Consider the following 18,550-nt stretch of genomic DNA (forward strand, 5'->3'; position numbering starts at 1 on the left):
GTGACCCAGTACTTGGGTGTGTGTATGCCCTGTTAGACAAATGGATGTTTCGCCACACTCACTTGATTCATGGTGACCCAGTACTAGGGGGGGAGGGGAGGTATTCCCTGTTAGACAAATGGATGTTTCGCCACATTCACTTAATTCATGGTGACCCCGTACTGGGGGGGGGGGGGGGGTATTCCCTGTTAGACAAATGGATGTTTTGCCTAGCTCACTTGATTTACGTTGACCCAATTTGACGAGCCAGTCTTCATTCTCCTGGTCACTGCCAACAATAGGTGTGTTGGGTCTTCCCTCGGTTCCCCCACTGCCCCTGAAAATAACAGCAAACAGTCAGTCAAGCTTTGTTCTGAGTCTTATGCCATGGCAACGCCTTTCCAACTAATACATCAATAAAACGCAACACACAGTGACACTGAATACACATAGTCAGACTGAATACACATAGTCAGACCGAATACATAGTGGGACTGAATACACATAGTGAGACTGAATACAAATAGTGAGATTGAATACACATAATGAGACTGAATACACATAGTGGGACTGAGTACACAGTGAGACTGAATACACATAGTGAGACCGAATACACACAGTGAGATTCAATACACATAGTGAGACCGAATACACATAGTGGGACTTAAATACACATACTGAGACCGAATACACATACTGAGACCGAATACACATAGTGAGACTGAATACACACAGTGACACTGAATACACACAGTGACACTGAATACACTTAGTGAGACTGAATACACACAGTGAGACTGAGTACACATAGTGAGACCGAATACACATAGTGAGATTCAATACACATAGTGAATGCACATAGTGGGACTGAGTACACATTCAGACTGAATACACATAGTGAGACTGAATACACATAGTCAGACTGAATACACATAGTGAGACCGAATACACATAGTGAGATTGAATACACACAGTGAGACTGAATACACTTAGTGGGACCAAATACACATAGTGAGACCGAATACACATAGTGAGATTGAATACACATAGTGAGACTGAATACACATACTTGGACTGAATACACATAGTGGGAATCAATACACACAGTGAGACTGAATACACTTAGTGGGAGTGAGTACACATAGTAAGACTGAATACTCATAGTGAGAATGAATACACATAGTGAGACTAAATACTCATAGTGAGACTGAATATACATACTGGGACTGAATAAACATAGTGGGACTGAGTACACATAGTGAGATTGGATACACATAGTGAGACCGAATACACATAGTGGGACTGAATACACATAGTGGGACTGAGTACACATAGTGAGATTGAATACACATAGTGAGACCGAATACACATAGTGGGACTGAATACAGATAGTGGGACAGAGTACACATAGTGAGATTGAATACATATAGTGAGACTGAATACACATAATGGGATTGAATACACACAGTTGGACTGAGTACACATAGTGAGACTGAATACACATAGTGGGACTGATTACACATAGTGGGACTGAGATTGAATACACATAGTGGGACTGAGTACACATAGTGAGACCGAATACACAGTGATACTGAATACACATAGTGAGACTGAATACACAGTTGGACTGAATACACATAGTGATACTGAATACTCATAGTGAGACTGAATACACATAGTGAGACCGAATACACAGTGAGCATGAATACACAGTGAGACTGAATACTCATAGTGAGACTGAATACACATAGTGAGCCGAATACACATAGTGGGACTGAGTACACAGTGAGACTGAATACACATAGTGAGACTGAATACACGCAGTGATACTGAATACACATAGTGAGACCGAGTACACTGTGAGACTGAATACACATAGTGAAACTAAATACACATAGAAGAAGTTTGTTTTGTTTAACAACACCACTAGAGCACATTGATTTATTAATCATTGGCTATTGGATATCAAGCATTTGGTAATTATGACTTGTAGTCATTAGAGGAAACCTGCTACATTTTTCTAATGTAGCATGGGATCTTTTATATGCACTTTCCCACAGACAGGAAAGCACATACCACAGCCAGCCCCCTGAATACCCATAGTGACACTGAGTACACAGTGAGACTGAATACACAGTGAGAATGAATACCCATAGTGACACTGAATACACAGTGAGACTGAATACACAGTGATACTGAATACACAGTGAGACTGAATACCCATAGTGACACTGAATACACAGTGAGACTGAATACACAGTGAGACTGAATACATAGTGACACTGAGTACACAGTGAGACTTAATACACAGTGAGACTTAATACACAGTGAGACTTAATACACAGTGAGACTGAATACACAGTGAGATTGAATACACAGTGAGACTGAATACCCATAGTGACACTGAATACACAGTGAGACTGAATACACAGTGAGACTGAATACCCATAGTGACACTGAATACACAGTGAGACTGAATACACAGTGAGACTGAATACACATAGTGAGATTGAATACACATAATGAGACTGAATACACATAGTGGGACTGAGTACACAGTGAGACTGAATACACATAGTGAGACCGAATACACATAGTGAGATTGAATACACATAGTGAGACCGAATACACATAGTGGGACTGAATACACATACTGAGACCGAATACATATACTGAGACCGAATACACATAGTGAGACTGAATACTCACAGTGACACTGAATACACACGGTGACACTGAATACACTTAGTGAGACTGAATACACACAGTGAGACTGAGTACACATAGTGAGACCGAATACACATAGTGAGATTGAATACACATAGTGCGACTGAATGCACATAGTGGGACTGAGTACACATAGTGAGATTGAATACACACAGTGAGACTGAATACACTTAGTGGGACCAAATACACATAGTGAGACCGAATACACATAGTGAGATTGAATACACAGTGAGACTGAATACACATACTTGGACTGAATACACATAGTGGGATTCAATACACACAGTGAGACTGAATACACTTAGTGGGACTGAGTACACATAGTGAGACCGAATACACAGTGAGAATGAATACACAGTGAGACTGAATACTCATAGTGAGACTGAATACACATAGTGAGCCGAATACACATAGTGGGACTGAGTACACAGTGAGACTGAATACACATAGTGAGACTGAATACACGCAGTGATACTGAATACACATAGTGAGACCGAGTACACAGTGAGACTGAATACACATAGTGAAACTAAATACACATAGAAGAAGTTTGTTTTGTTTAACAACACCACTAGAGCACATTGATTTATTAATCATTGGCTATTGGATATCAAGCATTTGGTAATTATGACTTGTAGTCATTAGAGGAAACCTGCTACATTTTTCTAATGTAGCATGGGATCTTTTATATGCACTTTCCCACAGACAGGAAAGCACATACCACAGCCAGCCCCCTGAATACCCATAGTGACACTGAGTACACAGTGAGACTGAATACACAGTGAGACTGAATACCCATAGTGACACTGAATACACAGTGAGACTGAATACACAGTGATACTGAATACACAGTGAGACTGAATACCCATAGTGACACTGAATACACAGTGAGACTGAATACACAGTGAGACTGAATACATAGTGACACTGAGTACACAGTGAGACTTAATACACAGTGAGACTTAATACACAGTGAGACTGAATACACAGTGAGATTGAATACACAGTGAGACTGAATACCCATAGTGACACTGAATACACAGTGAGACTGAATACACAGTGAGACTGAATACCCATAGTGACACTGAATACACAGTGAGACTGAATACACAGTGAGACTGAATACACATAGTGAGATTGAATACACATAATGAGACTGAATACACATAGTGGGACTGAGTACACAGTGAGACTGAATACACATAGTGAGACCGAATACACATAGTGAGATTGAATACACATAGTGAGACCGAATACACATAGTGGGACTGAATACACATACTGAGACCGAATACATATACTGAGACCGAATACACATAGTGAGACTGAATACTCACAGTGACACTGAATACACACGGTGACACTGAATACACTTAGTGAGACTGAATACACACAGTGAGACTGAGTACACATAGTGAGACCGAATACACATAGTGAGATTGAATACACATAGTGCGACTGAATGCACATAGTGGGACTGAGTACACAGTGAGACTGAATACACATAGTCAGACTGAATACACATAGTGAGACCGAATACACATAGTGAGATTGAATACACACAGTGAGACTGAATACACTTAGTGGGACCAAATACACATAGTGAGACCGAATACACATAGTGAGATTGAATACACAGTGAGACTGAATACACATACTTGGACTGAATACACATAGTGGGATTCAATACACACAGTGAGACTGAATACACTTAGTGGGACTGAGTACACATAGTAAGACTGAATACTCATAGTGAGAATGAATACACATAGTGAGACTAAATACTCATAGTGAGACCGAATACACATACTGGGACTGAATACACATAGTGGGATTGAGTACACATAGTGAGATTGAATACACATAGTGAGACCGAATACACATAGTGGGACTGAATACACATAGTGGGACTGAGTACACATACTGAGATTGAATACACATAGTGAGACCGAATACACATAGTGGGACTGAATACACATAGTGGGACAGAGTACACATAGGGAGATTGAATACACATAGTGAGACCGAATACACATAATGGGATTGAATACACACAGTGGGACTGAGTACACATAGTGAGACCGAATACACATAGTGGGACTGAATACACATAGTGGGACTGAGATTGAGTACACATAGTGAGACTGAATACACAGTGGGACTGAATACACATAGTGAGACTGAATACTCATAGAGAGACTGAATACACATAGTGAGACCGAATACAGTGATACTGAATACACATAGTGAGACTGAATACACAGTTGGACTGAATACACATAGTGATACTGAATACTCATAGTGAGACTGAATACACATAGTGAGACCGAATACACAGTGAGAATGAATACACAGTGAGACTGAATACTCATAGTGAGACTGAATACTCATGGTGAGACTGAATACACATAGTGAGCCGAATACACATAGTGGGACTGAGTACACAGTGAGACTGAATACACATAGTGAGACTGAATACACGCAGTTATACTGAATACACATAGTGAGACCGAGTACACAGTGAGACTGAATACACATAGTGAAACTAAATACACATAGAAGAAGTTTGTTTTGTTTAACAACACCACTAGAGCACATTGATTTATTAATCATTGGCTATTGGATATCAAGCATTTGGTAATTATGACTTGTAGTCATTAGAGGAAACCTGCTACATTTTTATAATGTAGCATGGGATCTTTTATATGCACTTTCCCACAGACAGGAAAGCACATACCACAGCCAGTTGTGGTGCACTGGTTGAAACGAGAAAAAAATCCAATCAGTTGAATGGAACCACCAAGGTGGTTTGATCCTGTGATGCAAGCACTTCAAGCGAGGACTCATCCAACTGAGCTAAATCCTGCCCCCTGAATACCCATAGTGACACTGAGTACACAGTGAGACTGAATACACAGTGAGATTGAATACACAGTGAGACTGAATACCCATAGTGACACTGAATACACAGTGAGACTGAATACACAGTGAGACTGAATACCCATAGTGACACTGAATACACAGTGAGACTGAATACACAGTGAGACTGAATACCCATTGTGACACTGAATACACAGTGAGACTGAATACACAGTGAGACTGAATACCCATAGTGACACTGAATACACAGTGAGACTGAATACACAGTGAGACTGAATACCTATAGTGATACTGAATACACAGTGAGACTGAATACACAGTGAGACTGAATACCTATAGTGACACTGAATACACAGTGAGACTGAATACACAGTGAGACTGAATACCCATAGTGACACTGAATACACAGTGAGACTGAATACCTATAGTGACACTGAATACACAGTGAGACTGAATACACAGTGAGACTTAATACACAGTGATACTGAATACCCATAGTGACACAGAGTTTACAGTGAGAATGAATACCCACATAGTGACACAGAGTATACAGTGAGACTGAATACCCATAGTGACACTGAGTATACAGTGAGACTGAATACCCATAGTGACACTGAGTATACAGTGAGACTTAATACCCATAGTGACACAGAGTATAAAGTGAGACTGAATACACAGTGAGACTGAATACCCATAGTGACACTGAGTATACAGTGAGACTGAATATCCATAGTGACATTGAGTACACAGTAAGACTGAATACACAGTGAGACTGAATACCCACATAGTGACACCGAGTATACAGTGAGACTGAATACCCACATAGTAACACTAAGTATACAGTGAGACTGAATACCCACATAATGACACTGAGTATACAGTGAGACAGAATACCCATAGTGACACAGAGTATACAGTGAGACTGAATACCTATAGTGACACTGAGTATACAGTGAGACTGAATACCCACATAGTGACACAGAGTATACAGTGAGACTGAATACCCATAGTGACACTGAGTATACAGTGAGACTGAATACCCATAGTGACACTGAGTATACAGTGAGACTTATTACCCATAGTGACACAGAGTATACAGTGAGACTGAATACACAGTGAGACTGAATACCCATAGTGACACTGAGTATACAGTGAGACTGAATACCCATAGTGACACTGAGTATACAGTAAGACTGAATACCCACATAGTGGCACCGAGTATACAGTGAGGCTGAATACCCACATAGTGACACGGAGTATACAGTGAGACTGAATACCCACATAGTGACACTGAGTATACAGTGAGACTGAATACCCACATAGTGACACTGAGTATACAGTGAGACTGAATACCCATAGTGACACAGAGTATACAGTGAGACTGAATACCCATAGTGACACTGAGTATACAGTGAGACTGAATACCCATAGTTATACTGAGTATACAGTGAGACTGAATACACAGTGAGACTGTATACCCACTTAGTGACACCGAGTATACAGTGAGACTGAATACCCATAGTGACACTGAGTATACAGTGAGACTGAATACCCACATAGTGACAATCAGTACACAGTGAGACTGAATACCCAGTGACAATGAGTACACAGTGAGACTGAATACCCATAGTGACACTGAGTATAACGCAGGGTGTTGCCTTGTTAGTAAGGCATGCGAATCGTTAGTGGTTACACAATGAGACTGAATACCCATAGTGACACTGAGTATAACGCAGGGTGTTGCCTTGTTAGTAAGGCATGCGAATCGTTAGTGGTTACACAATGAGACTGAATACCCATAGTGACACTGAGTATAATGCAGGGTGTTGCCTTGTTAGTAAGGCATGCGAATCGTTAGTGGTTACACAATGAGACTGAATACCCATAGTGACACTGAGTATAATGCAGGGTGTTGCCTTGTTAGTAAGGCATGCGAATCGTTAGTGGTTACACAATGAGACTGAATACCCATAGTGACACTGAGTATAATGCAGGGTGTTGCCTTGTTAGTAAGGCATGCGAATCGTTAGTGGTTACACAATGAGACTGAATACCCATAGTGACACTGAGTATAATGCAGGGTGTTGCCTTGTTAGTAAGGCATGCGAATCGTTAGTGGTTACACAATGAGACTGAATACCCATAGTGACACTGAGTATAATGCAGGGTGTTGCCTTGTTAGTAAGGCATGCGAATCGTTAGTGGTTACACAATGAGACTGAATACTCATAGTGACACTGAGTATAACGCAGGGTGTTGCCTTGTTAGTAAGGCATGTGAATCGTTAGTGGTTACACAATGAGACTGAATACCCATAGTGAGTATAATGCAGGGTGTTGCCTTGTTAGTAAGGCATGCGAATCGTTAGTGGTTACACAATGAGACTGAATACCCATAGTGACACTGAGTATAATGCAGGGTGTTGCCTTGTTAGTAAGGCATGCGAATCGTTAGTGGTTACACAATGAGACTGAATACTCATAGTGACACTGAGAATAACGCAGGGTGTTGCCTTGTTAGTAAGGCATGCGAATCGTTAGTGGTTACACAATGAGACTGAATACCCATAGTGAGTATAATGCAGGGTGTTGCCTTGTTAGTAAGGCATGCGAATTGTTAGTGGTTACACAATGAGACTGAATACCCATAGTGATACTGAGTATAATGCAGGGTGTTGCCTTGTTAGTAAGGCATGCGAATCGTTAGTGGTTACACAAAGAGACTGAATACCCATAGTGACACTGAGTATAATGCAGGGTGTTGCCTTGTTAGTAAGGCATGCGAATCGTTAGTGGTTACACAAAGAGACTGAATACCCATAGTGACACTGAGTATAATGCAGGGTGTTGCCTTGTTAGTAAGGCATGCGAATCGTTAGTGGTTACACAATGAGACTGAATACCCATAGTGACACTGAGTATAACGCAGGGTGTTGCCTTGTTAGTAAGGCATGCGAATCGTTAGTGGTTACACAATGAGACTGAATACCCATAGTGACACTGAGTATAACGCAGGGTGTTGCCTTGTTAGTAAGGCATGCGAATCGTTAGTGGTTACACAATGAGACTGAATACCCATAGTGACACTGAGTATAACGCAGGGTGTTGCCTTGTTAGTAAGGCATACGAATCGTTAGTGGTTACATTTGTATGACTACTGTCCCTTTGGTAGCACACACAATTAAACAGGGTTTTTTGTTTGTTATATGATAACACTAGAGCATATTGATTTAATAATCATCGGCTAACATTTCGCTATTTTGACGTATAGTCTTGGAGAGAAAACCCGACACATTTCTTTTCATTAGTAGCAAGGGATCTTTTATATGCAGCATCCCACAGACAGGATAGTACATACCACAGCCTTTGACATACCAGTCATGGTGCACTAGCTGGAATGAGAACTAGCCCAATGGGTCCACAGACGGGTTTGACAGAGAGGGTTGACAGACACACAGACAACATGGCTAGACAGACAAGATTGACAGACACACAGACAATATGGCCAGACAGACACATGGACAATATGGCCAGACAGACAGGGTTGACAGACGCACAGACAATATGTCCTGACAGACACATGGACAATATGACCAGACAGACAGGTTTGACAGACACACAGACAATATGGCCAGATAGACAGGGTTGACAGACACACAGACAATATGGCCTAACAGACACATGGACAATATGGCCAGACAGACAGGGTTGACAGACACACAGACAATATGGCCAGACAGACAGGGTTGACAGACACACAGACAATATGGCCAGAGAGACAGGGTTGACAGACACATGGACAATATGGCCAGACAGACAGGGTTGACAGACAGACAATATGGCCAGACAGACAGGGTTGATAGACACACAGACAATATGGCCAGACAGACAGGGTTGACAGACACCCAGACAATATGGCCTGACAGACACATGGACAGTATGGCCAGACAGACAGGGTTGACAGACACACAGACAATATGGCCAGAGAGACAGGGTTGACAGACACATGGACAATATGGCCAGACAGACAGGGTTGACAGACAGACAATATGGCCAGACAGACAGGGTTGACAGACACACAGACAATATGGCCAGAGAGACACATGGACAATATGGCAAGACAGACAGGGTTGACAGACATACAGACAATATGGCCAGAGAGACATATGGACAATATGGCCAGACAGACAGGGTTGACAGACATACAGACAATATGGCAAGACAGACAGGGTTGTCAGACATACAGACAATATGGCCAGAGAGACACATGGACAATATGGCCAGACAGACAGGGTTGACAGATGCACAGACAATATGGCCAGACAGACAGGGTTGACAGACATACAGACAATATGGCCAGAGAGATATACAGACAGACAATATGGTCAAAGTTGACAAACATACAGACAATAAGGCCAGACAGGCAGGATTGATAGACATACAGACAATAGGACAGACAGACAAAACTGACAGACAGACTTACAGACACGATGGACAGACAGAACTGACAGAGAAAGCAAGCAATACCTTTTGAGTCTGCGCTTTTCGAATGTATCCAGCGGTTGGCGTTGTTCGTGTTTATCGTATCCACCACCAACACCGGCATCAACACCAACACCAGCACCAACACCAGCACCAACACCGGCACCAGCAACACCATCCTGGGCGTGACCCTCTACCTCGATGTACGAAAGACTTCGTTCATGTAGTTCCGCCAACTTGACGAAACTTGTGTAGCTTGGTGAACCTTCGGAGACTTTCTAATGGAAAAAGGGTTAACGTGCGGATAAATAAATAGATAGATAGATAGATAGATAGATAGATAGATAGATAGAAATAATAACAAGAAAAAAAAACCCTCTCCACAAACACAAACCAAACCAAATCAACAAAAACAACAACAACAACAATAACAAAACCACCAATGACAATGCCCACAGACATATCCCACACTACACTACTTGGCCTAGACACTAGTCGAGGTGTCTGTAACACGGCATCTGTCCAAGACACGAACAATGTATTTTAGTGTCCATTTGTTGATGTAGGAATACAGACATATGTTATTAGGTGAGTGAGTTGTCTATACAGATGTTATTGGACAAGTGAGTTGGTTATACAGATGTTATTGGACAAGTGAGTTGGCTATACAGATGTTATTACATGAGTGAGTTATCTATACAGATGTTATTGGACGAGTGAGCTGTCTATACAGACAGATGTTATTAGACGAGCGAGTTTTCTATACAGATGTTATTAGACGAGTCAGCTGTCTATACAAACATATGCTATTGTATGAGTCAGCTGTCTATACAGATGTTATTGGACGAGTCAGCTGTCTATACAGACAGATGTTATTAGACGAGCGAGTTGTCTATACATACATATGCTATTGGACGAGTGAGTTGTCTATACATACAGATGCTATTGGACGAGTAAGCTGTCTATACATACAGATGCTATTGGACGAGTAAGCTGTCTATATAGACAGATGCTATTGGACGAGTAAGCTGTCTATACAGAGAGATGTTATTAGACGAGCAAGTTGTCTATACAGATGTTATTAGACAAGTGAGTTGTCTATACATACATATGCTATTGGACGAGTAAGCTGTCTATACAGAGAGATGTTATTAGACGAGCAAGTTATCTATACAGATGTTATTAGACGAGTGAGTTCTCTATACAAACATATGCTATTGGACGAGTGAGTTGTCTATACATACAGATGATATTGGACGAGTAAGCTGTCTATATAGACAGATGCTATTGGATGAGTGAGTTGTCTATATAGACAGATGCTATTGGACGAGTGAGTTCTCTATATAGACAGATGTTATTAGACGAGCGAGTTGTCTATACATACAGATGTTATTAGACGAGTGAGTTGTCTATACATACAGATGCTATTGGACGAGTAAGCTGTCTATATAGACAGATGCTATTGGACGAGTGAGTTGTCTATATAGACAGATGTTATTAGACGAGTGAGTTGTCTATACATACAGATACCATTGGACGAGTAAGCTGTCTATATAGACAGATGCTATTGGACAAGTGAGTTGTCTATACATACATTTTATTCGACGAGTGAGTTGTCTATATAGACAGATGTTATTAGACGAGTGAGTTGTCTATACATACAGATGCTATTGGACGAGCAAGCTGTCTATATAGACAGATGCTATTGGACGAGTGACTTGTCTATACATACAGATGTTATTAGACAAGTGAGTTGTCTATACATACAAATGTTATTCGACGAGTGAGTTGTCTATATAGACAGATGTTATTAGACGAGTGAGTTGTCTATACATACAGATGTTATTAGACGAGTGAGTTGTCTATACATACAGATGTTATTAGATGAGTGAGTTGTCTATACATACAGATGTTATTAGACGAGTGAGTTGTCTATATATACAGATGTTATTAGACGAGTGAGTTGTCTATATAGACAGATGTTATTAGACGAGTAAGCTGTCTATATAGACAGATGTTATTAGACAAGTGAGTTGTCTATATAGACAGATGTTATTAGACGAGTGAGTTCTCTATACAAACATATGCTATTGGACGAGTCAGCTGTCTATATAGACAGATGTTATTAGACGAGCGAGTTGTCTATACAGACATATGCTATTAGACGAGTCAGCGCGGTCATTGCTCTCCACAGTACTTACAGGGTGACACTTCAATAGTTAAATAAAGACACGGTCATTGCTCTCCACAGTACTTACAGGGTGACACTTCAACAGTTAAATAAAGATACGGTCATTGCTCTCCACAGTACTTACAGGGTGACACTTCAACAGTTAAATAAAGACACGGTCATTGCTCTCCACAGTACTTACAGGGTATACTTCAATAGTTAAATAAAGACATGGCCATTGCTCTCCATAGTACTTACAGGGTATACTTCAATAGTTAAATAAAGACACGGCCATTGCTCTCCATAGTACTTACAGGGTATACTTCAATAGTTAAATAAAGACACGGCCATTGCTCTCCACAGTACTTACAGGGTGACACCTTCTAGAGGCTTTGTGGATTCTTTTCTGAAAGGTAAATGGGAGTAAATAGTACAGGTCAGTTATATGTCTCTCCCATTCTCTCCAACTCCTTTCTTTGTCTCCCTTTCATTCTCTATCGACCGTCTGCCGTCTGTATTGCTCTCTCTGTCTGTGTCTCTCTCTCTCTCTCTCTCTCTCTCTCTCTCTCTCTCTCTCTCTCTCTCTCTCTCTCTCTCTCTCTCTCTCTCTGTCTCTTCCCCACCCCACTCTTTATATATCTCTCTTCCTCTCCATCTTTCCAATATTTCTACCCTCGACCATATGTCTACATACATTTCTTTACAAGTAGACCTTGTGCCACACACGTGAATGTTTCTTTACACGTCGAACCTATGGCGCACACACGTGAATTTTTCTTTACATGTATAACCTGTGCCGCACACACGTGAATGTTTCTTTACACGTAGAACCTGTGCCGCACATATGTGAATGTTTCTTTATACGTAGAACCTGTGCCGCACACATGTGAATGTTTCTTTACATGTAGAACCTGTACGGCACACACCTGAATGTTTCTTTACACGTAGAACATGTACGGCACAACGTGAATGTTTCTTTATACGTAGAACCTGTGCCGCACACATGTGAATGTTTCTTTACATGTAGAACCTGTACGGCACACACCTGAATGTTTCTTTACACGTAGAACCTGTACGGCACAACGTGAATGTTTCTTTACACGTAGAACCTGTGCCGCACACATGTGAATGTTTCTTTACATGTAGAACCTGTGGCGGACACACCTGAATGTTTCTTTACACGTAGAACCTGTGCCGCACACACCTGAATGTTTCTTTACACGTAGAACCTGTGGTGCACACACGTGAATGTTTCTTTACACGTAGAACCTGTGCCGCACATATGTGAATGTTTCTTTATACGTAGAACCTGTGCCGCACACATGTGAATGTTTCTTTACATGTAGAACCTGTACGGCACACACCTGAATGTTTCTTTACACGTAGAACCTGTACGGCACAACGTGAATGTTTCTTTACACGTAGAACCTGTGCCGCACACATGTGAATGTTTCTTTACATGTAGAACCTGTGGCGGACACACCTGAATGTTTCTTTACACGTAGAACCTGTGCCGCACACACCTGAATGTTTCTTTACACGTAGAACCTGTGGCGCACACACGTGAATGTTTCTTTACACGTAGAACCTGTACGGCACACACGTGAATGTTTCTTTACACGTATAACCTGTGGCGCACACAGCTGAATGTTTCTTTACACGTAGAACCTGTGGCGCCCACACGTGAATGTTTCTTTACACGTAGAACCTGTGCCAAACACACGTGAATGTTTCTTTACACGTAGAACCTGTACGGCACACACGTGAATGTTTCTTTACACGTATAACCTGTGGCGCACACACCTGAATGTTTCTTTACACGTAGAACCTGTGCCAAACACACGTGAATGTTTCTTTACACGTAGAACCTGTACGGCACACACGTGAATGTTTCTTTACACGTAGAACCTGTGGCGCACACACCTGAATGTTTCTTTACACGTAGAACCTGTACGACACACACGTGAATCTTTCTTTACACGTATAACCTGTGGCGCACACACCTGAATGTTTCTTTACACGTAGAACCTGTGCCAAACACACGTGAATGTTTCTTTACACGTAGAACCTGTACGGCACACGCGTGAATGTTTCTTTACACGTAGAACCTGTGCCGCACACACGTGAATGTTTCTTTACACGTATAACCTGTACGGCACACACGTGAATGTTTCTTTACATGTATAACCTGTGGCGCACACACCTGAATGTTTCTTTACACATAGAACCTGTGCCAAACACACGTGAATGTTTCTTTACACGTAGAACCTGTACGGCACACACGTGAATGTTTCTTTACACATAGAACCTGTGCTGCACACACCTGAATGTTTCTTTATACGTAGAACCTGTGGCGCCCACACGTGAATGTTTCTTTACACGTAGAACCTGTACGGCACACACGTGAATGTTCCTTTACACGTAGAACCTGTACGGCACACAGGTGAATGTTTCTTTAAACGTATAACCTGTGCGGCACACACGTGAATGTTTCTTTACACGTAGAACCTGTACGGCACACGCGTGAATGTTTCTTTACACGTAGAACCTGTGCCGCACACACGTGAATGTTTCTTTACACGTAGAACCTGTGCCGCACACACGTGAATGTTTCTTTATACGTAGAACCTGTGCCGCACACACGTGAATGTTTCTTTACACGTAGAACCTGTACGGCACACACGTGAATGTTTCTTTACACGTAGAACCTGTATGGCACACACGTGAATGTTTCTTTACACGTATAACCTGTGGCGCACACACCTGAATGTTTCTTTACACGTATAACCTGTGGCGCACACACGTGAATGTTTCTTTACACGTAGAACCTGTACGGCACACACCTGAATGTTTCTTTACACGTATAACCTGTGCGGCACACACGTGAATGTTTCTTTACACGTATAACCTGTGCCGCACACACGTGAATGTTTCTTTACACGTAGAACCTGTACGGCACACACCTGAATGTTTCTTTACACGTATAACCTGTGCGGCACACACGTGAATGTTTCTTTACACGTATAACCTGTGGCGCACACACGTGAATGTTTCTTTACACGTATAACCTGTGCGGCACACACATGAATGTTTCTTTACACGTATAACCTGTGGCGCACACACCTGAATGTTTCTTTACACGTAGAACCTGTGCCAAACAGACGTGAATGTTTCTTTACACGTAGAACCTGTACGGCACACACGTGAATGTTTCTTTACACGTAGAACCTGTGGCGCCCACACGTGAATGTTTCTTTACACGTAGAACATGTACGGCACACACGTGAATGTTTCTTTACACGTAGAACCTGTACGGCACACACGTGAATGTTTCTTTACACGTATAACCTGTGCGGCACACACGTGAATGTTTCTTTACACGTAGAACCTGTGGCGCACACACCTGAATGTTTCTTTATACGTAGAACCTGTGGCGCACACACGTGAATGTTTCTTTACACGAAGAACCTGTACGGCACACGCGTGAATGTTTCTTTACACGTAGAACCTGTGCCGCACACACGTGAATGTTTCTTTACACGTAGAACCTGTACGGCACACACGTGAATGTTTCTTTACACGTATAACCTGTGGCGCACACACCTGAATGTTTCTTTATACGTAGAACCTGTGCCGCACACACGTGAATGTTTCTTTACACGAAGAACCTGTATGGCACACACGTGAATGTTTCTTTACACGTATAACCTGTATGGCACACACGTGAATGTTTCTTTACACGTAGAACATGTACGGCACACACGTGAATGTTTCTTTACACGTAGAACCTGTATGGCACACACGTGAATGTTTCTTTACACGTATAACCTGTGCGGCACACACGTGAATGTTTCTTTACACGTAGAACCTGTGGCGCACACACCTGAATGTTTCTTTATACGTAGAACCTGTGGCGCACACACGTGAATGTTTCTTTACACGAAGAACCTGTACGGCACACGCGTGAATGTTTCTTTACACGTAGAACCTGTGCCGCACACACGTGAATGTTTCTTTACACGTAGAACCTGTACGGCACACACGTGAATGTTTCTTTACACGTATAACCTGTGGCGCACACACCTGAATGTTTCTTTATACGTAGAACCTGTGGCGCACACACGTGAATGTTTCTTTACACGAAGAACCTGTATGGCACACACGTGAATGTTTCTTTACACGTATAACCTGTGGCGCACACACCTGAATGTTTCTTTACACGTAGAACCTGTGCCAAACAGACGTGAATGTTTCTTTACACGTAGAACCTGTACGGCACACACGTGAATGTTTCTTTACACGTAGAACATGTACGGCACACACGTGAATGTTTCTTTACACGTAGAACACGGCACACACGTGAATGTTTCTTTACACGTAGAACCTGTACGGCACACACGTGAATGTTTCTTTACACGTATAACCTGTGCAGCACACACGTGAATGTTTCTTTACACGTAGAACCTGTGGCGCACACACCTGAATGTTTCTTTATACGTAGAACCTGTGGCGCACACACGTGAATGTTTCTTTACACGAAGAACCTGTACGGCACACACCTGAATGTTTCTTTACACGTATAACCTGTACGGCACACATGTGAATGTTTCTTTACGCGTAGAACCTGTGGCGCACACACCTGAATGTTTCTTTATACGTAGAACCTGTGGCGCACACACGTGAATGTTTCTTTACACGTAGAACCTGTGCAGCACACACGTGAATGTTTCTTTACACGTAGAACCTGTGCTGCACACACGTGAATGTTTCTTTACACGTAGAACCTGTGCTGCACACACGTGAATGTTTCTTTATACGTAGAACCTGTGCCGCACACATGTGAATGTTTCTTTACACGTAGAACATGTGGTGCACACACATGTGAATGTTTCTTTACACGTAGAACCTGTGGCGCACACACGTGAATGTTTCTTTACACGTAGAACCTGTGCGGCTTCTAGAGTGTAAACACCTATCAAAATGACGTCATTTCGGAAAATGACATCGTTTCATGGTCTCTTTTTAGTTTGAAACGTTTTGACATGGTCCTAGCTTGGAATAATGTGGATCATAAAGAAATTATTACACTCGCGTGTGAATCGTACTAATTTTACGAAACTCGTGTCAGGATTCATGTATTAGCCTCGCTCTCGCTCGGATAATACAATAATCCTGACAATCGTTTCGTAAAATCAGTACGATTCACAAGCTCGTATAATAATCTCTATGTATGTATGTTGGTATGTTGGTATGCATGTATGAATGTATGCACGGACAAACGGATGGAGAGAGGGGTGGAAGGAAAGGGTTTTAGGGATGAAGAGAGGGGGAAGGAGGGGATTTTCTGGTTTGATAGAGGGGGAAGGAGGGGGGGTTTTCTGGATTGATAGAGGGGAAGGAGGGGGTTTTCTGGATTGATAGAGGAGGAAGGAGGGGGTTTTCTGGATTGATAGAGGGGGATAGAGGGGGGAGGAGGCGGTTTTCTGGATTGATAGAGAGGGAAGGAGGGGGTTTTCTGGATTGATATAGGGGGAAGGAGGGGGTTTTCTGGATTGATATAGGGGGAAGGAGGGGGTTTTCTGGATTGATAGAGGGGGAAGGAGGGGGTTTTCTGGATTGATAAAGGGGGGAAGGAGGGGTTTTTCTGGATTGATAGAGAGGATAGAGGGGGGAAGGAGGGGGTTTTCTGGATTGATAGGGGGGAAGGAGGGGGTTTTCTGGATTGATAGAGGGGGAAGGAGGGGGGTTTCTGGATTGATAGAGAGGGAGGGGGGTTTCTGGATTGATAGAGGGGGAAGGAGGGGTTTTCTGGATTGATAGAGGGGAAGGAGGAGGTTTTCTGGATTGATAGAGGGGGAAGGAGGAGGTTTTCTGCATTGATAGAGGGGGAAGGAGGTTTTCTGGATTGATAGAGGGGGAAGGAGGAGGTTTTCTGCATTGATAGAGGGGGAAGGTTTTCTGGATTGATAGGGGGGAGAAGGAGGTTTTCTGGATTGATAGACGGGGAAGGAGGTTTTCTGGATTGATAGAGGGGGAAGGAGGAGGTTTTCTGGATTGATAGAGGGGGAAGAAGGGGGTTTTCTGCATTGATAGAGAGGGAAGGATGGGGTTTTCTGGATTGATAGATGAATGGATGGAGGAGGTTTTCTGGATTGATAGAGGGGGAAGGAGGAGGTTTTCTGGATTGATAGAGGGGGAAGGAGGAGGTTTTCTGGATTGATAGAGGGGGAAGAAGGGGGTTTTCTGCATTGATAGAGAGGGAAGGAGGGGGTTTTCTGGATTGATAGAGAGGGAAGGAGGGGGTTTTCTGGAT

The 18,550-nt window shown here is 42.3% G+C and overlaps 1 protein-coding gene across 5 annotated transcripts in view; it reads right to left on the minus strand.

The window, feature by feature from the left end:
* LOC121367353 overlaps positions 1 to 18,550 on the minus strand; it is a 93,734-nt gene that overhangs the window by 62,230 nt on the left and 12,954 nt on the right. For all 5 annotated transcript variants that reach the window (XM_041491474.1, XM_041491472.1, XM_041491471.1 and 2 more), the window contains exons 2-3: positions 10,113 to 10,345; positions 219 to 316 (exon numbers count right to left, since the gene is read on the minus strand). In XM_041491474.1, the coding sequence (XP_041347408.1) occupies positions 219 to 316; positions 10,113 to 10,345 (331 nt within the window). The remainder of the gene's footprint in view (positions 1 to 218; positions 317 to 10,112; positions 10,346 to 18,550) is intronic.

This window comes from Gigantopelta aegis, chromosome 3 (genome assembly GCF_016097555.1).
Source record: "Gigantopelta aegis isolate Gae_Host chromosome 3, Gae_host_genome, whole genome shotgun sequence".
NCBI classification, from domain to species: domain Eukaryota; kingdom Metazoa; phylum Mollusca; class Gastropoda; order Neomphalida; family Peltospiridae; genus Gigantopelta; species Gigantopelta aegis.